Here is a 22,501-nt window from a genome sequence, read left to right as displayed (position 1 = left end):
TTTATTAATTAAATAAAACTTTATATAGAAAATTAATTTTCTTTTCACATTTATCATATGACGGTGATGAAAGAGTATTATGTTGTAGAGTATTATGTATTTAATATTTATTGTACCCTTAAAAATCATCGCGAAAAAAATTTTGTTAAATATAAAATTAAATATTCATCGATACTTAATTTTGCATTTAAAAAATCACATTTGTAAAAATATAATTCTATCAGGACACATTTAATTAACGACGGATTACTTCGATGCACTTTAGAAATGCATGGAATAAAATTTCTATGTGTGAAATATAAAAGTTCCATCTCGTCAAAATTTAGCTCCCCTTACTTGTCGCGTCGGCACTTCATTCAGTGGATCCACTTCGCGGTCCTCATTACTAAGAGTCTCTCAAAAAAAGGGACGCCATGCTCGTTAAAACGTTTTTCTCCGTCGCCGTTCGCAATTTGTTAAAGGACGAAGGGTTACATGGGGCATACCTGCGAGCCGGCACGTAAATTTCCGGAAAGGGATCCTCTAAAGTTTCTCTATCTTCTCCATCTTACCCTATACGTATCTTTCTCAATCTCACTTCGCGCAAATCAATTTCGATTCTCTCGTTTCTTGTATCTTTCTCTTTCTCTGTCCATTTCACCATTGTCTGCACGGAGGAAACGAAATAAATCGACATCAAAGAGTATAATACAAGAAACGAATATATAACAATAGGACAAAAGTTGTTTTTACGATTTTTCGAAGGACGAGAATAAAAGGGATCTTTAATGCGATATAATGTGCCATAGAAGAAAAAAGATCTATTCAGAAAATAAAGTAGAAGTGTAAAAATTAAGTGTGAATCAACATAAATTATCGCAAAGTAATCGCTTAAAAATCATTTCATCTTTCTATAAATTTATTAAAGTCTCAAGAATTATGTTTAGTATTATTACACAAAATCTATTTGTTTAAAAATGTGTTTAATTAGTTTTTGGCCTAAATACTTATTGCTTAAGCATCTACATACCTGTTTGAGGTCCAAGAGGATTGTCACGTATTCGTAATAATCGCCTCTCGCTAATGTAGGACTTTGCCACCATTTTCCAGGATTCGAGTCGAGGATGTTGCTGATATTGTGCCTCTTGCCAGGATCTGGACTCCTGGAGTCGCAGACGGCGCATCTCGACGATTCCGAGGGCTTGCAGAAAGTCTCTGGGCCCTCCTCACCGCAAGTCGCGTTAACGTAAATATCCGCTTTTGCGGCGACATTGAATGTGGACGGAAAGAGACCGCTATTTTTTAAGTTCTTATTCAGACTGTACGTACTTCTCTGAGCTGAAATCAAAACGGGAAATTCTTGTTGAATTAGAATAAAAAAATTAAATAGCACATAATAGACAACATAAATATTTTTGTATTTCAAATGTCATATTATTTATTTTAAACTATAAATTTGTATCATAAGTTTTACACAATAAATTGTATGATTATTTAACAGAGCTATAACTGTCATTATAATTAATCACCAATAAACCGAGGCAATATGGACTTTCTGAAGACCCCTGTTATCGTCTAAACTGCTGTCAAGATTCCGAAATAGAGCCGTGCATCGTTAAAATTCTGTTCTAGTCGTTAATTTTCTTTTAGTTTTGTTTTACGAGACTACTGGTGCCTTTTATTGATGAATCGGTACATCGGTACGTAGCGTCGATAAATCACTGAGCCTCAGTGCCTAGCTATGTTTATTCTACAAGCATCTGCTTGTGAGGTCAGAGGTGTACATTAGCGTCTCATAAATTCGTTTGATGGAAAATTCATGAAGGAAAAGCTAATTTTATATTAATCTTCGAGAGAATTTTCTCTCAGATTTTTATTAGATGGATTTAAAATTGTAGCTCTAATAAAAATTTATTAACCATTATTTCTTATTTATAAAAATGAACAATTATATATAATTTATATATAATTTACAATAAAACTAACAAATGCGTTAACTTCGTCTTTTCTTGTAAAAAAATATTGTAATACTAATTCTCAAAATTTTTTAAATGTCAACGTAATAAAATATTAAAAGAGAACGTATTGTCTTGATTAAAAATACTTGCTGCAAACAGATTACAATTTTACATATGTGTAATAAATTTTTAGTTAGTTTTGCAAGAAACATTTCCGATATATCCACTGCATGCGGCAGATAAATGTATAAGCTCCAATCGATCAGAGATGTCAATTACAACTTACTGTAATATGCGTGTGTAATTATAATTAACAAATATCAGTTGTAATTATAACACATAAAAAAATCACTACTTTTTCATGTACATGTCACGATGTCGACGCAATATCTCCGGTCGGGAGAGCTGCGTGAAGAGAAAAAGGAAAAAAGAATAGATGAAGAAAGAAACGTGTAATCGAAGCAACGTGTACCGATCCCATCATTTTCTGCTAGGCAACGCATTCATCGACAGGTTTTGACAGAGCATAACGTGAAACCAGTTGCGGAACACACCGTGGAGATGCAACGCAAGATGCAGTGAACAGGTTCGTCGTCGCGCCGGTTCTCCGAGTGAACACCTGAACGGGTTACTCGCGTATACATCGTGCGACACATGAAGAAACGTGACGAGCTTATCCGCGGCAGAAAGAGAGAGAGTGTGCAAAAGATAAAAGACACTGCGCCGCACCGGTGATAATGAATTGATCATCGCGTCGTGAAAATTGCAACGGAAGAAGTAATCGGTCGAGTTTTCTTTTTCCGACATGTCTCGAGAATTGATTAGCGGCTGACAGAACTTTAATAACTTGTCGTACATTTTTATTCACTTCTGAATTGATGTTGTACGTAAATTGTTTCTAATCCTAGCTTATTTACATGTAAAACATGTCGAACTTTGATCCATCTCATGATTTGATATTATGATTTTTTTTTTTATGTTAACCAATCGGTGCTGAAATGCGCTATAAAATTTCCTCAACTGGTATTCACGAGTCCAGTATACTTTAAATTAATGTATCTTTGTTTATAGTTAATTCAACGGTTTTTTTTTTCATTTTAAGGATCAAATTTCGATAAGATTACGTAAGACTATGAAATTGTTCACAACATAATTGAAGAAAATATAGAATCCACTAGATTCTGCGAATACCGATTAAAGTTAGATAAAATATCAAAGAGTCTTTTGTATTATGTTTACAATCTTGATTTTGATTTAAGATATAAGTTAAGAATGATGTGCTGTACTCTGCTAAAAATTACTGTTATTAGTCAGTATTATATGTTGTGGGTGTACAACTCATGATCCATCACACTTGATTAATGTTCACTTCGTGCGGATTACACGCGGCCACGTGAGCGGTCATGGCGGGAAATAATGATCCTTCGGTATCGCTCATTTAAACAATATTTAATAATAGTCCTGTTAAAGCTCACATAGCCAATATAGCAAGAGAAAGATCGTTAACGACGTACCAAGCGCTATGCGAAACGTGCTAATCAGATTACACTAATCGCGCTGCAATATTTCACGTCTCTAACGAGCATTTTGCCATTTTCTTCATTGATTCGCTTTTTCGAATATATGTTTTTTAGTGGTAGGTACATCAGTAAGAAGATAAATACGTCTTTAACATACAGTGAGTGCAAAAAATTGAGATTTAGCTTCTAAAATCAGTTATATTTGCGAAGTTCTTGTTTGTATTGGGGCAGAATCGTAAATGTAAATTTTATATTATAGATCTTGCAGAATTGTCGAAAATCGGCGTGTCTCACATATACTCTGAAATTCGCCTTTCTCAGGTAATAAAAATTGTTTAAAAAATTAATATATACTCTCTAAATCTGAGAGAATCAGTGGATAGTCATTAATTACTTAGTGGCATATTTGGCACTGATATCCACAATGATTATCCACTGATTTGGAGAGTAGTTAAAAATAAACTCAGAACTCTCAATATTTAATGAATTTCCATCAAATGAGATGCTAGCTTTACACACACTGAGTTTTTGATTAAAATGATACAAGAATGTAAAGTTAAAAAAAAAATAAAAAATTACTTTGAAATTATAGTAATTATTATAATTCCATAGTAATGTTTCTATATAACTTCACAATGAGTTTGAGATTAGTCTCGAAATTAATCACACACTCTCAGTACACAAAAGCGATGTACGCGAATAGTACTCTAAAGCATGTCTCCCACGCAGAGCCGTCTCGTTTATCTCACCAGAAAATCCCTAACAAAACAAATGCTTGCCACGTAAAAGGCGAAGCCTTCGCTCGCTGTTCTGGGTCCGGTGACGAATCTGTACAAGTCCCACTAAGCCCCCATGCGCGCTCACGTAGCTCCCTATTTCAAGAACAACGTGGCAGAAATCTCCCGGACGCGGACGTGCTGCTTGCATCAAACTGCGTGCATTATGCGCGCGTAGAAAGAAAGCAACTGGGCGTTCATCAGAGAACGAGCGGACACGCATTGTGCGTGTGTCGGGCTGCAGTCTGCCGAACCGCTCCTATTCCTCTCGCGACTAGAGTATTGTTTGAATGGGGAAGCGACAATAATGACATCTTTTATTAAAGGTGTCTAATAATGTCTAAACATTCCTTTTCCTACTATCCGATAAATAAATCAATATTTTCTAATATGAATATTGCCAAAAAAAACAAAATTCTTCGAAAAACAGATTCTTACATTATTCAAATATCAACTAGTAACATGATATGAATATATTTTTCCACTTAACAATATTAATATAATATAACACATGTTGTATATAATAATTACATTATTGAGTAAGTAATAAATAATAATATTGATATAATGTTACTATTGGTGTTTAATAGCTACATTTATTAGATCACGTCAATAAAAACTGTCATCACCGCTTTTATATATATATATATATGTATATATAATCCAAACATGACAGTTTTATATTAATAAAAATAGCTTTCTTATATACTCATTGTAAGCAATCTCACATTCTATCTTCGTTCCACGTTCTCATGGAAATTCGAAGAACGATTTAAATCCAAATGATCAAGTTCAAGGGAACATACCATCGTTCCCGTTCTTGAAACGTCCATCGATTATCATGAATCACTACAGACTCTTCCTACCTCGCCGATTGCACCCCCAATGCACCTTGCAGCTACCATAACGATTATTCTGCGAATTCCAAAGAGGCGCGTTCAACGTGTTGAAAACGTTCGATGCATTTCCGACGCATAGCAAACGCGTGAAACATTGAACACGGGCGTGGTTCACGTTGACATGGGACAGAAGACGTGAGTGATCAGGAAATTGGCGAAGGCTTGGTTCGAGAACATTTACTACGCAGCTATTTGTCGTGAGCGATGTATCCGTTCATGAATTGACCTGTCTGCCAATGTTTCAAGACATGCACGTCCTACGACCGAATGATTATTTAGAGCTTATAGAGATAATCGCGAATATGAAAAAGAGTAAAAAGTAAGCTGTAGCCTCTTATTTTTAATTTACTGAATAAGTAAATAATAACAACATACAGGGTGTCCCGAAATTTTTTACCAGGCGCTTTTGTGTCGATAGAGCGGACTAAATTGAGTCATAAAGTTTACCATTTTGTAATTTTCGCAATGGTTAAGATATTAATTACTAAAAATTGTCGAATATTGGTCTTTAATAATTTTTTACTCAAATACTATCACCTTTACAGAAAAACAGCAAGAGACCAAAATTATTTATTTTCCTCTCACAGAACTCTAAAAATTTTTTTTAGAATTTTTTCAGAATTTTTTAATACTGTATATTCTCATATTGGTATAAATAAGAAAATATCGTATTAAAAAGTTGATAAAAAATTCTGAAAAAATTCTCAAAACTTTATAAAAAGAAAATAAGCATTTTTGTCTCTTGCTGTTTTTTCTGTAAAGTTGATAGTATTTGAGTAAAAAATTATTGAAAATCAATATTCAGCGATTTTTAATAATTAATATCTTGTTAACTATTGCGAAAATTAACTATTGCGCAAAACGTTAGAGAACTTTTTGACTCAATTTAGTCCGCTCTATTTACATAAAAGCGCTTGGTCAAAAATTGCGGACATCCTGTATACGACATAATAAACACTAATAGTATATTTAAAAAATGTACTTTTATACATTACATAATATAAAACATTGAAAAATATTATATAAATATTATATTCAGTAAAGTATTATAAGTATTAATCCAATATATATTATTTGTTCAAATATTAATTAAAACTATTAATTAACGCTTTCTTTATTTATTATTTATTTATTCAAAACCAAAATAATCCGAATAATTCTATAATTAGTCATCCATTTAAACGCGTTTGCTAAGAAAATAATGTTCAAATTTAAAAGATGTTTCTTGTTAGCGACTTCCGTGCTTAGACGAACTTCTGCATTTAGTGCATCGCACGCTTTCTATTCTGTCGTATCTAACAATATACTCCACTTTCTCGTATGTACATACTCTCTTCTTATAATAGTCACAACATGGCAAGAGGGAGGATCATCGCATGCAACGGTGATTCCAGAAAAGGAGCAGAGACTGCGGGCATTGTGTCATGTTTGCGCACAGAATCGGCGGAGTCTCTTCTCCTGCTTCATGCTCCTCTTTTCCTCTGCTTCTCTCATACTGACGTGGAGCAACTTAAACCTGCTACGAGTGACTGATGACGACAGAAATAACCCCTGTTCCGTCTTTCCGCCGGCCGGCCGGCGCGCGGCGTGGCACGACGCACGTGTCCACGTGCGTGTGTAGTAAAGCGATGTCATGCGAGAGAGAGAGAGAGAGAGAGAGAGAGAGAGAGAGAGAGAGAGAGAGAGAAAGAGAGAGAGAGGAGATCGTGATTCGCGTGATTCTCATGCAAGCAACGCCAAGATATATACCGAGTACGGAGAACGACGCAGTGTTGGTACATGCTTGATGTAATCGCGATAAAAGACTTCTAGTAATTACCACCGAGGAAGTTGCCGTTATTATTAGGATTATGTCGTCGTAATCCTACCTGCTCAACACTTTTACGATTTGTCAAATGATCGAATCGATTATCTCAAGACGATAAAAAAATGCCAGAAGGCTTATTAACTATAAATGGAAACTAAATGGAAAAAGATAAAATTGAATTAAGTTGAAACTTATTTTTACGACGCAGTCAATATTATTTCGCTGAACTCTGACAGAATTAATAATGTATACTTTCAGTTATTCATTGTGCTTCCCACGATAAAACTTAATCTTTTTCGAACGGTATATCTGATTCATCTGAAAACTCTAATCACATAAGTAGACTGTAGATTTACACCGAAAAACAATGACGTACGGCCATTTGTTCGTTCTGGTTCGTTACACGCGTTACAAGCTCATTGTTCTACAAAGAGCGACTCCTTCCTCTCGAGAATCGAGAATGAGACTCGCTTAAACCGTTCTTCCTCGGGAAGAATTTTTTTTTATTTCACTAATAGGTGCATCGTGTCCTCTCAGAGGATTCGAGGGGCCGCACACTTAAGAGTTCCATTTCCTCTCGTGTTCACGATAACGTGTTTACAAAATACTCTTGATATGGTTTGGTCCACATGCAACTGGACCGTGGCAGAAACGCGCTTGGTGGTCCTTATGACTAATAGTTCAGCCAGCTACGGCTTGTTTCACCTGTGTTTCGAGGATCGTATCCTCTCGTAAGCACAAAAGAAAAATATATATGCCCATAAAGCGAGCCACTAGCTCGATTCAAGTTTCTCGCTCGGTGACGTAAGATAAAGTGAAACAAACATGAGCTCCTGAGACGGCTTTTAAAAAATTTTTTGATAATTATAGAAATTAATCATAGTTTATTCCATGTGATTCCGAGCCAAACGTGAAAGTAAGTTAATCTCATTAATTATTATGATACAGAGACTAAAAAGGTAAAATTACTAGCCATAACATATTCCTAATTTGATGATCAATTAACATTTATTAATAATCATAAAAATTTTAATTTATAATGTCAAATCATGTTCAATTTGAGATTTTTTTTTTCATTTTTGTGTAAGTCACTGCTGGGACTCAATATTTAGTTAATTTAGCTAAAACAATAGAGTTAAATAATTTATCAAAAGTATATATTAAATTTTACTTAAATTTAGTACATTATTAGTTCATTATTTATCAAGTGCCTATATTAATATGGACTTTGTTTATTTTGAAACTAACTGCAAGAATTAATTGATTTACGATTTGACTTATATAAAAGTTAAAAATAACGAAATATTGTTTAATTCAGGTTACTATTAATATCTAATAATGATGGAATATTATCTTTTGAATAAACAATAAATTAATTTTGTTTAATTAATTGCATAAATATATCTATTTTTTACTTTTAAATATATCTAAATTAATTTCTTCTAATTTTTGTTGCATATTAATATTAAGAAAATGTGCATGCGTATCAACAATAATATATTTTCGTACTATCCGTAATAAAATACGGATAGTAAATCGTTATCATTGATGATAACAACAGTGAAATAGTACGAGATAGCAGATACATACGTTTCACCAGCGGATTACGAATCAAGAATAGATACCGATATAGGAAATGAAATATTGATACGAGAACAGAATCATGACGGACCTACATTTTATTGTTACGTCATTCATGTCATGCTGTAAAGCCCACTTGCTTTTGAGGATCAGCGTGACACGTCAAGTGTACGTATGAAACATGAATGGAAGTCGCGGCGATCCCGTTGACGACACGTGCAATGAGTTAGCATTTGACGAAGAATCCGGATACCCAACAATAATTACAATAAATTATCATGCGTGTCGTGTATCTCTGCGATGAATGTGTCGCTTTACATCTCTATTAACATATCGGGTGTGTAAAACACACTCCGACGAGCGTCTGTTGACTGATCGGTGAAAAATGAGAAAGCAGTCGTCAGAGTCGAGATTTCAGGAATGCTACTTTAACTGTTCTTTCTTCAATAGGTCTCTAATGTCAACATATGTATTGAGGCATGTCGAGAAAAGGATATTTTAAGAATGGGAAAACCTAGCACTACAATCCCGTAAAGTACGTTACGATCCTGAAAATCGCGGCTACAATAGATCCTTAAAGGACTCCTTGTAAGTAGAGAGATTCCAAGATATTTGAAATTTTGGGTACAGCACGTGCGTCATTGTCCGATCGTGACGAGTTTCGAAATTCTCCTATTTCATTCTCGGATCTTGCTTGGCAATCGCGAAACTATCAGCAAAGAAAAAGCATAATGTACATTTGCCAGACGGCCGATGTATTTTTATCATCCTATTGAAGTAGTGAAAAGAAATGTTCGCAACCGACACTTCAGACTGTCAAAGTCAATTTTCTTTATATGAAGTACAGGCTATAGAGTTATAAGTATATTATCATTGAGTTGAAGTATGTTTGTACGCAGTAAGAATTTCCGGCAGCAGCATTTCTCAGGCTGATTATAAGTCCATAAGCTATTTCATACATCTGACTACTTTTGTGCTACCACTTCTTAGTAATAAATTTAAATTTTTACTGCAGCTTGAAAAGTTCGTATTCTCTAATCTGAAAAATGTCAAAAATATCAGAAATTGCTCTATGTAAAATTATCTTTACGTTCGTAAATTTTTAACTTAATACTCGAAATATATTATGTTTCTAATTAAATGTTAACAAAAATTAATTGATAATCAATCTTAAACTTAAACTTTGTAAAGATTATAAGTATGACAGAAGAATATTGTTTCTCTATTAAATTTTTTATTTCGTTTTGAAATCTCAAAGGTATCGACTGCAAAATTCATTTGTTAAACCAGACTTTTACGACAGTCTCCGCGATCTTCGAGTCATCGCTGTCATTAATATGGCCGCGAAGAATCATGCGCGTAAATCGCATGATTCTTGTCTCGAGATATACGCGTTTTCATCTGATTTACACGGATGCCCGGAATTACAGGTGCGTTTGCACGCCGCGAGAAATCGATTATCGATCCAGCTATTCGTATGTAAGTGGCATCCCGCGGCGAATATCAGGCCGAAAACGAAAACCTGTCGGTGCAGCCATAATTGATGCCCGCAGGTCACCATGCGGCTCAATCGATTAATCAGACTCGCTCTCTGTAGGATTAACGAGGCGTAATATTAATGGTCACGATACTCGAACGCGTCAGTCAAGAATTCGACGTGATACGACGCTGAGGGGGATAAGAGAGGGATTAACAGAAACGGCGTTTGATACTTGTTTGCGCTGAACTGACCACAATTAAACACAAACTGATCTATCTCAATACACCTTGTGTCAATGTACCTTACTACGATTGTTATATCGTATTTTAATTGAAAATTATCATTTTTATTTTGTACGATCAGTTTTAAAAATTCGCATAATTAAAAAATTTTCAGTTTTCTGAAGTCCCGTAACTTTAATTTCTGTATATCTAAAAATACAAATTTTTATAAACATATAAAGATACAAATATTTATATGCACAAAAATATAAATACTTATTCTTTTTCTATATAAATTATTACAGGAAAGTTTATCGTATCTATACAATAAATGTCCAATATTTTGAAAATAAAAATAAAAAATAATGACGAACACACATATTTCTTTTTATTTTTATTATAAAGAACAACTAAAAAAAATTTCTTACAAAAAATTATTAAGCTTCCACATGAGGACTTTTATTGACTTTTCTAGGTAGTTGTTAATTGAGTAGAGCTTCATTCCCCATTGCTGTGTATCACTCCCTTGTGAATTTTTTTCTCTGGGAGTATATCAAGTATCAAGGACATCATTTACTCTACTAAAGTACGTATTTTGTGCAACCAAATTACAGCCGCCAATGGCACGATGTACTAATGACATATTTCAGCGCAATTGACGTAAAGTTGAATACCTGCTCGATATCCTTCATGTCACTAAAGTATCAAGTATTCATGTCGAAGTTTGATAATTTCTTATAAAAAAACTTTTTCAGTTGTGTTCGTCATAATAAAAATATCTAAAAAAATGTATCTGTTCGTTTATATTTATATTTTTCATCACAACAAAAAATATATACAGGAAATTCATCGTGTACACCATGTATTTTATATTAAATTATATGATCTATTCAAAAGTGTAAATTAATACGTTCGAAGTTGGATCCGAGTTGGGCTATGCGATCGCGTGATAGAATTCATTTCGTGTACAAGTACTCTTTACGAACTTCCCCTCCCATTCACGAATGATTATGAATACAAGAAAGAATGCAAATAGTACAATGAGAGGCGCGCGTACACACGGTAACAATTCTTTGTTTACACGCGTCCGGTACACCTGGTGCGGTAAACGTCAAAGCGGACTGCAATTGCGGATACGGTAAATGCAGCGTCTCGCGAACGACTAGCAGCGCAAGTCGCTTATGTGGCGCGTGCAATTTAAATGCCTGAGCGGCGAACGGCGTGCGCGACCACGTGGTCACCAAGTCCGATAATGAACTCGAAACAGTGTGACCGTCTCGCGTAAAGTATTGCCACAATGCCGATGATAACAATGGTGATTGTGAGCCGCTCTATAATCGTTTTCCGACCTATCCTTCTCTCATTATGTATGTACTTGACAATGGCACGCTCACAAATAGGCACAATATATTCCTCAATTAATAACAATGATGTTTTTGAAATAGTGTGCTATTTGTGGAAGCATTTTCACACTGTTGCTAATGGAAATTAATCGACACGACTGTTTGTAAAATAAGATTGAGACGTGATCACATTAAATGATAAACGTAAAATAAATACATCGCAAGAAGAAAATCAAATCACAAATCAATCAAATCATAAATTATTCTATCATTTCAAATGATGTACTTGCTATCTTATTAATATCTCTTTTCTTCAATCATATGCACTTTCTCGAGATTGCGAATCGACGATTGAAGTTACGCGGAATACAGCTAATAAAAATTGAAGTAGATATAAATCTGCGAAAATAATTTTATTCGACTGTTGAAATAATTATGTAAGAAAGTATTAGGTGTTGGAATTAATTCGTAGCGTTTTACAAGTGATGGGAAGTACTTTCATTAATGTATTTTTTAATGCTCATGTGAAATAAATAACATTCTTTCATTAAAAAACGCTACGAATTAATTCCAACACTTAATAAAACGAGCAATGCTGCAAAAATTAAATAAAATTCGTATCTAATTAAATTTTTAAATATTTTACTTTCTAAATTCTTTGAAATAAAACTTCGTCTTTCTCTAATCTTTTAGATTAAAATCTCACTCTTAGTAAGACTCACTCTAAAAGTTTTAGAGAATAACAAAAACTGTTCTTTTCGTACAAAGTCATATTTTTGTTTTTGAAGAATTCAACAATAACGGTACTGACGTGTCCCGCTAAGTAAAAATAAATACAAAGAAATACAGAGCAGACGGAGAGTGCGATACGGAAACAGGGGCAGGATAAAAACGTAATTCGTGGTAATTGCATCCCTGAGACATTCAAGTACGCGTGTATTGTGCGGCAATCATGAAATGTGTTTATGTGTACACGCATGCCCGATATTTACAACGAATGGTCTTAGGAGAACTTACGAGTCTCGCTTTCCTAATATAACAAGTGGTTCTCAGACCGATAAGCCGACTGAGAGCGCGAGACCTTTTCTAAACGAGAATTATAGGAAGGCGATAATCTGTGACGTGCCAGTCTCCACCGAAATCTAAACACCACACACCACTTAGAAACAGCCATATTTTTGATACATTATTGAAGTAGTTTCCCTATAGCTTATAAATTGTGATTTTTTTTTAATGTATTGCAAGATAACGAAACGCGTAATGGCGTACATGGCTATAAAGTATGAGATAAATATATCCAAAGTTCTAAAAACAATCTTATAAAAAAATAAGATTCATTTTTACGTATATCATCCTAATGATCTACTTAGTAATAAAAATAAATGCAAGCCTAATGACACGAAAGTAAAGACAGTGTTGTCTTGATAAGTCGCAAGTCATGAAATTACAAGTAGAATATGTAGCTACAGAATATTTTATGAGAGAAAAATATTAATATCTGATTACCACCTCATGATGACCCCCAAAAAAACAATAACGACGTGCATTTATAATTTCATTTATCCTCAATCGCGATTTGTTGATCATAAAGATAACTAACTAAATATGAACAAGCAATACTAAGCTATTAGCAAGCTAAATTCATCCTATCAGATCGTTAGATCTTAAACGAACTTCGATCTTACGTTCGTAAACACGTAGCAACGAATTAATGGACATACTGCCCACGATAGTGGCCGACTTACATTACGTTCTACTCGGACGATCGTATTCTCCTTCAATGGATCGAATCGTGACAGTGCCACCCACACAATATTCGTTCATACAGATTATTAATCATTCTGTCACTCGAACCAACGAGCCTTTTAATTCAATCTCCTCTCCTCTAATGTGACACGCTAATGGGTTATTGATAACTACCGCAACGTCTCGGATAACGAAATCTAAACGAGATGCATCACACGCGCACAGAATGGGATTAATTCGATTTATGACAATCTATCTGGGTTAAATACTTCTTGACTTAACGTTGTTAAGTCAGACGTTCACTGTCGACATCTATTAGAATTAACTTAAGATAATTTTATTCACGCTAAAATGTGTCGTTATAATTTTTTTAGAATTCAGAAAATAAATAAATTTAAATATATTTTTCGTACATTAAATTCGATTTTTAAGTAGATAGGCGGTTTAAAGATATGCAAGTTGATAGGCAAAGTGCTTAGAACACCCCAAAAATTTTTAATTTTACAATTATATTATATAATTATATTATGTTATATTATATTATATTTTTTACTGGTATATTATACATTATAATTAAATTTATATTAATTATAATCTTATGAAATAAAAAAACGTAAAAATAATAAACTTCCTTAAGACTTCCTATGCGTCAATACTTTTATTTTCCTTTTCCAGAATAAGATAAGAAAAAAATATCTGAAGTGCTGTGGCTAAAAGTTAAATAACCAATTCATTTACTACAGTATTCTATATTAATCACTTTATAATAGTGATCAATTTGAAAAATTATGTGCCTCGTGGAAAAATTTCTTCGTAAATAGATAGCCACGACTTGGCCGATTCCGGAACTCATCACGAATGCTCGGACGACTCCTATGTTATTGCGCTGAATCATTTTACGTTAGCAGTAACCGCGTTCGGACCTCCCAGACTGCAATTTAGAATGATAGCTATGCAAATTGAACAGCGCTTCGGCCAATCAACCCCTTTCGTGGAAGCGTTGACTTTTTTCGAAGAGCCCGCCGCTCTCTCGGTACGAGGCGACATCGCCGCCCCGTGACAGGAAACGTTCTCTTCTCCTGCGAGTTCTTATCTTAATTGCACAACCGACAAAGGATCTGATCTGCGAGCGTGACTGGCTCGTCCCTTTCAAGTGTCTGGCACGCTGTCAGCTCGCTGACGTCTTTACAACAAAGTATATAAAGCGCACGCGGGGAAGACACGTTGCAAATCGTTGAATTAAACTCGCCGTCGACTGCGCATTTTCCCGTCCGATCGCTTCCGCGTCGACGACTTTCGTCATGGTGTAGTGTGCCATATCAGAGCTAACTGTATTAATTCTTAGTACATGATTGGATCATTTGTGTCCTGTATATTTCTTTTCTTCGAAAAACTAGGAGCATCAAGTAATTAATTACAATATTTATATATACAATTCTTTTAAATACCTTTATATACTTTATTTGAAAAAATAATAAGATATTTAAATTTCTAAAAATATTAAAGCTTACGTAAGAATCATTTAATAATTTTTGCGCATTTGTTAAAGCGATGAAAATTAATTCGGGACACGAATAATTCATCGTGTAATAAAGAATCGAAAAATTGTGAGTATTAACAATTAATAATTGTCTGTAAATTAAATTAATTCTATATTCGAATAGAAGAAACGAAAGAATAATTGGCTAACGTCGTAATTATTTGAATTGTCACAAAGTTACGCTGATAAAAAAATTAAATAAAATACGTTTTTAATTAATAATGAATTCGATAGATTTCAATTTTTCATAATAAAATCGTCGCGTTATAAAATATTAATTTTGATGGCGCAAAGAAAATCACGCAAAACGCTTAAGATTTTAACGTTGCAAATACGAGTTTGTCCGCGTAAAAAAGGAGCTTTTAACCCGCTGTCGAAAAGTCAAGTGATTACCACCGCTTTCTAAAGCGAGATGTTCGCAAGGGTGATTTATATGGCGGCGAAAATGCCAATTCACCGCGAAAAATACGCCGCTGACTTTCTCAGCGACATAAATCTCACCGTACGGCAATTTACTGCGATTTTGTACAATGGAACCGCGTAGCGTCGCGATTAGATGATTCAACGCCGCAACATAAGGGTCAACACCTGCTTCAGTCTATCCTATTAATATCAATTAATTTTTATTAGTTCAATTATACTTAACGTTTGTTCTCTTCTGTTATACATTCTTTTTACCCGTAATAAGATTTACGAAGCCGTACAATAATATATACAAGTCAAATATTAAACAACTAATTATAAAAATCAAATGTTATACTAATTAATCGTAAAAATCAAATGTTATGTAAGTTATACGAGTTATAAATATCTATTAAACTGACACAACTTCAATTGGATAAAACAAGATACAAACGAAAAATCATACCGAAACAAAATTTATTTTAAAGCTAAAAATTGATACTTTCGCAAAGTTAAGTTAATTAAATTAACGAAATTTAGAAAACAAATTACTGTCAGTATTATAATATTTAATGTCATAAAAGTCCTCGTAATCAGAATTGTTTTTTTATCTCTTTAACGTCATTTTTAAACTTTTATATTTATTGTCGCAAACATTGATTATAGTAAAATAAAAAAAACATATTTTAATATGTAATACATTTGTATCATACACGTTAAGAGATTTATATTTGAAATAAACTTACGACATGAAGTCGATTTATCATATTTATATTCAATATAGTGGTTAGCATGGAATAAACAGGTTTATAAGTTGAAGCGCCAGATAAATTTCATTCGGAATCAGTTATTACAAGAAAAATATGCTTCGAAACGTCATTTATTAATGAGATATGTTACGACTCATCGCGCACACTTTATAAAATATGTATTGAATAAATAGAATATTAATTAGAAAATTGATTTTAATGTAAAAATAATAAAAACTATTAATAGCTTTATGTTTATGAGAAGAAACTAGTGTTATCTCCATAAAATCTGTGCAACGGAGTTTGTTTTCAATTGAACAGAGTGCATTTAAAAATATTAAGTTACGTATGACTCATTTCATATAAAAGAATGATTTCCATATTTTTATTTGCATTTTTTACTTTATTATCAATAAGAATTTGGTAATTAATATTTAGCCATCATTGAGTCTTATTAAAAATTAATGACTCATTAAAAAATTAAAGAAAAATTTATTTATAGCATTCGGAATTTTCTTCACGATTAACAAATCTTCTCTTATATTCCTGTATATTCTGATTTTATTACAATCTCATGGAAATAATTTTTCCTCGATTCATTTTAATTTTTCGATTTTTCTTTTACTAAGAAAGAGCGTTTTTCTGGCATGAGAGCCAAAAGAAAGCAAAAGGTCATGGTTCTCTGACCATAGTCGATGCAAGAGACGGATAAGGAAAGAGATAGACTCTATCTGTCCTAGAAGACTGCCTTAAACAACCTTGGCCTTAGCCTTAGAGCAGCTGCTATCATCTTAACGAGAGCCGGCTTTCGCGCAAGCACGTCGGCGCTTCTGGCGAAGTGGCAAAAAGCGACTTGCAAGCAGCGGAGTGGGATGAAACGAGTGCATGTGATGGCGCTAATAAGAGAGTACTGGATTAATCGTCGTACGCAAGAATGCATCGGCAAGATTTTTCTAAGATTCTCCTAAATGTGAAGGATAAAGAACATTGCCAGATTAAACCCTATCTGTTTTATGAGTTAAATTATATTTAAATCAAACGTTCCAAGCTTAATAATCAAGGTTCGTTTTTTAAACTGTAAGATTTTCATATCACACAAATATCATATAAAAAGTCATGACGAAACGTTGAGTCACGTATGATATTTCCTGTTCACTGTAATGTTTCTCTAGACTATATTGTGCAAGCAACTCTTATTATAGTTATCTTTCGGCGACGTATTTCCGGTTCTTAGTGGCGCCCCGAGGCAGCGGAAAAAACAGGGCGATAAAGGCAAGCGCGAGTAGGCGTCCCGATCTGAAAGGTGCAATTTTCGGACGAGTGGGCGGTCGTGCATGCGCTCGAGGAGGTGAAACGGAGAGGCGCAGGTTGAACGACCGAAATGAGAGATCGAAACACACACTGAATGGACATTTTTATTCTACCGCCGTTGACTCCTCGTTCAAGGATCATGCAAGCGAACGAACAAATCAAGCAACAAGGTGTTTCGCCTTAACACGTTCGCCTTTACGATCGTCGATCGACCGTATTTCGTCACGCATTTTTTTGCTTGCAAATATCGTAACACAGTATTAACTTTTGCTACAGCAAGAGTAATAAAATCGGAGGATAAAAAAGATGGAAATTTATTTTAATTACAGATATCTTTTTAACTTGTAAAAATTTTTAACAACTTCATTGCACAGAAAAACTGTTTTGCTGAAGTATTAAAAAATTTAGCCAGATAGATCTGTGTGAAAAAATAATTTTATTTAAAAATAATTATATAGAGAACAAACTGATTGCTAGAATCAACCCTTTGCTGACAACAGAGATCTTTAAAGATGTCATTGATGTTATTTGATTTTGTGAATTTTGATAGATAAATTTAAAGTAGAAAATATGTAAAATACGAGTACAATCCGACTTCTATGATAGTAAAAACTCATTTGTTAAAGCTTTAACAAAATATCAGATTTTTTCAGATTTTTATATAATTCAGAATAATAAAAAAATTTGCTCTGTTTCTCAAAAACATTTGCTGACAGAAGAGTTAAAATTTATGTCGCCATCAAAAAGTTAAAATTTGTGGCAACAGTGTCATCTCAATTAAATATTCTATATAATTATTTTGATAGTCCCAAATATTGTTCAAATTTATATTCAGCTTTTTAACATATTTAGCAAAATCGTTGTTTCCATGTAAATTTATGAAGCAATTAATTGATAAACATTTTAATGTGCGGCTTATATATCGAGCATTAGCAAAATACACAGATGTGTAGATTCATACACCTCTGTAAAGACGATGCAATTACGATCTTTGCCGGGCGCGCTTTGTAATCATTGCGAGTCGAATTCGGGAGAAACGATTACACGCGTTTGATGCACACGGAAGTTAACATTTACACGCACGGAACGCTTAAGGCGTGTGAAATACCGCGTCCGTTAACACGAGCGACGGGCCCGAGTGCGTTGCAGATGCAAGAAATTTCGTAGCAAAAGCCAAGAAGGAATGCCGACCGCGCGCGCCATTGCCGGTCGTTTCATGTAATTCGACGGTTATTACGGTCATAACATCCAATTTGGTATCTTGGGTTATCGATTTTACGCGTCCTCGAACGTGAACTTCGGCAAAGAGCTTGGAAATTTATTCCCAATGCACCGACTTCAATGCACAACAAGCTTGGTCCAACAACAAAAATGCAACGTTAATAAATTTACTAATATGTAAAAAAAAAAGAAATTTCGGATGAGGAACGAATAATTAGAAATTATTCTCACTAAGAAAAAAATTCGATAATAAATGTCAATTAACAAAACTTGCGTAAAAATATATATATATTTATAGTAATTTTCTTAAAAATGTGTCGGCTTTAGATTTATTGTAAAAATGTATTAGGTGTTGGAATTAATTCGTAGCGTTTTACAAGTGATGGGAAGTACTTTCATTAATGTATTTTTTAATGCTCATGTGAAATAAATAACATTCTTTCATTAAAAACGCTACGAATTAATTCCAACACCTAATATATGTGTGAGTATGTCATAGTGTGTGCTGCAGAAAATTATCAGAAAATGTACAGGAAATTATCAAAATTGATATTCTATTTATTTATCACATGCAAGATGATTTTCTTCTTCTTTTTCAGAATTAGCATTCTTAAGTCGTGACTATTATCGTTAATGTTGAATTTATATTCCGAACGATCCGCGTCAATCACGCGCGGGTAGCCTCTTGGGCAATTCTTGAACGATTACTTGCGCAGTTACTTGCAGCTTGTCGATCGCTATCGACGCCGTCGACGCGATCGCCGCGTGTCCTCGGGACGATTTGTATTCCGTCAAAGGCCGGTTGCCGGTTTTGCAAGGGATACGTGTAGGTAACCATCTCACCTCATCATTGCTACCATGCGATCGCTATTATCGTTCGCATATTAACAGCAAAATTGTATGGAGAATCTGTAAATCTCATAGCTTAAACGCAACGTGCAATACATTAAAGAACCAGAATCGCTTTACTCAAATAATTTTAGAGTCTTCAGTTATTGTAAAATAATTTGGACATTAACGAGTCCAGATTATGGATGCAAAAAGAAGCTCAATTCGTCTGCAACATCTGGCAAGACTTCCCGCCACACGACACAACCTATTTATGAAATGGAGCGAGTGAGTTTTACACGCAAGGATTTCCCTCTTTTATTACGAGACTATACCTTCCGTTTCCGGTTCAAATTGAATGAATAAAACATGCGTGAACTCGACAAATCATACAATTGGAGCATATTTTCTGCTGACACGCGAAAGGTTTTTGAAGTTATCAAAACAACTGCTTATGTTCGTAAATAAAATCGTTGTATATTATTCTAAAATTTTTGTTTTTTTCATATTGTATATTGTATATTGTACTTAAAAAATTAATTGTTGAAATTTTAATTACGTCATTTTCGAATTATAGAGTCCAATTATAATTAATATAAATATTAACATTTTATTACGATATATTAAGCATTTTTATTACGTTATATTAAACATTTTATTACATTTTATTACAATATATTAAGTATTTTATTACGAATATATTAATGAAAGAGAATGACATAAAATAAATTAATTTCATACAAAAATGATTTTGCTAAATTATCTAAAATTTTAGATAGAAGTAGATCCGAAAATAATTTTATTAAAATAATTACGTAGAAAATTCGAGTATGATAAGCAATAGTGCAAAAAAATTTTGACATTCTATCAATCAGTTTGAGCGTTTTACATAATTATTTTAATAGTCCAATAAATTATTTTCAGACGTATATCTAACTAAATTTTCAAATACTTTAAATACTTTAAATAACGGCAAAACCGCTTTTTTCCATACAGAAGTTCTTAACTGATCATCTATGCTAATAATCAATATTCATATCGGAGAACTCGTCGAGAATACTGCATGTCAAGAGGAGCTTCACTTACTCTTAGAAATATTCTTGAAAGATGTTACGAGAAATAAGATAGTGTAGAAAGTAAATAAGTATATAGCGCTGTGCTTGTCGCGAATCGGTATAAATAGTCTCTCCTTACGAACCCGGATTTTGCTGGCTTAATGCGACATTGCAATCGGAGGCAAGAGTCGCCGGACGAAGCTGTCAAGTTCAACCGCCATGAATCATGCCTATTACTATTCCGTTTTCATTTTAAAGTGTTTCTGACCCAAAGGGTCCCCTTTTCCTTCCGACGCGGTTTCTTGCGAAAAAAATTTTTCGATCCTCCCAAAGGATCCCCTCAGAGGTGGCGCGGTTCCTTACGAAAAAGTTTTTCGAGCCACCCAAGTTTCTACTTATGAATTTCTAGATCAAGTTTGCTTCTAAAATATGATAAATATTCCGATCGAGCGTTATTAATCGAAATAAAAAATCGTGTCTTATATGTGTTTCATTCAGTTTCTCTTTTTTAATAAATATTTCATACATATAAAATAAATGCTATTATTATTTTTGTTTTATTCTTTTAGCCTATTCTTCTTTTACATCATAAAATTATTTAAATTAAAAATTAGCAAATTAATTAATTTGTGTATTATTTTAATTAAAGAGTTATTATAATGCATTGCTAAATAACAAGATAAAATTTCTATTATGAAAAATAATTTCAAATTGGAGATTGCAAAAGTTATCTTGAGTAAAATATAACAGTTCTGATTAAAGATCCGGATAGAAGAAACGATGAAGATGAAAATGCTATAAATCCCCATAAGAAAAGATCACACTTATCATAAAACGGTGGGAGGTACCGCGATGATCGTATTGAATGTCAATGGAACCGAGAATGGATCTTTGAAATTATTCTCGAGCTTCCAGATCGATTTGCTTTCAAAGGCGAGATAAAATCCATTAGGCAACCGCGCGCGTTGCGGATGAGAAAAAATAAGATGTCACGCTCGTAACCATAAAGAAGGATCACACGATCCACAAACGCACCAGGAGGTAGCAATATATTATCTGTGCTGCGAGAATACAACTGCAATTTCTTCAGGTGGACTCAATACATTCTACATGTTCTATTATACTGGTAAAAGATTCCTTATGTTTACTATATCTTTGCATATTTCTTATAAGTGCATTTGTCATTAAATTATATTAAATAGTATTATATCTTATTTTATATTTGTGATATAAATATAAACATATACATAAAAATCTTTTACAATAGTAAAGATTTTAGGAATCTCAACGAGACAAATAAAACTGATTTTAAAATAAATAAAAGTCCATTAATTTGTTATTAATGTTAATTAATGTTTTAAATATATAATATAAATTAAAATTAAATTAATTTAAATTAAATATTAAATGAAAATATATTCAACACTAATATTTTGAAAAAAAAAATAACGCTTTTAAATGTATCGATATATTGTACCTGAAGACAAGTAACAGTTTTCTAAATGTGCAATTTACATTACTGCATTTATGAATACAAGCTGATGGTAATTCAATCCTTCTTTTATTTCTTCCAGAGATTGTTTTTATTACGAAAAAGGAAAAGAGAGGAAAGCACGTCGTAAATTTCTCGTACTGAGAGAACTTTACGTTCATTTATGCCGATATGGATATTCATGTGGCATTGATATCGTAATAGCATTTGATTTATAACGTATTGTTATTTAATCAGTTAACTCAGAGGTGCACAAATCGTTCTTAGATTGAACGCTATCATCATCGTTCGACGCTTTTTATGTTTTTCATTAATCATATTCATTCATGATCGTGTATCGCCTCTGCAGTTTTGATTAAGCAACATAATATGCGTCGTAAAGCTCGATTGAAATACAACCAAGCGCGACTGACATAAATGGAAATGCCGATGCTGTTGAGAGCAAAAACCTAATGCAAATTATTCAGCCGCAATCGTTCACCTATCATTTTACATTTAAATTTTCCGGAAATAAAAATAAAAAAAAGTATTATTACTAATATAAAATTAAATTATTATTACGCATATTGCATTGTCACATTATGTATAAAAAT

The 22,501-nt window shown here is 33.4% G+C and overlaps 1 protein-coding gene across 3 annotated transcripts in view; it reads right to left on the bottom strand.

The window, feature by feature from the left end:
- wb (wing blister) overlaps positions 1 to 22,501 on the bottom strand; it is a 167,859-nt gene that overhangs the window by 135,945 nt on the left and 9,413 nt on the right. For all 3 annotated transcript variants that reach the window (XM_011061994.2, XM_087411711.1, XM_011061995.2), the window contains one exon: positions 1,010 to 1,317. In XM_011061994.2, coding sequence (XP_011060296.2) covers positions 1,010 to 1,317 — 308 coding nt within the window. The remainder of the gene's footprint in view (positions 1 to 1,009; positions 1,318 to 22,501) is intronic.

Source organism: Acromyrmex echinatior, chromosome 12, assembly GCF_024713525.1.
Source record: "Acromyrmex echinatior isolate Ae372 chromosome 12, ASM2471352v2, whole genome shotgun sequence".
Lineage (NCBI taxonomy): Eukaryota > Metazoa > Arthropoda > Insecta > Hymenoptera > Formicidae > Acromyrmex > Acromyrmex echinatior.
Note: the sequence above shows the minus strand (reverse complement) of the source record. Positions and strands in the feature narration are given on the sequence as shown.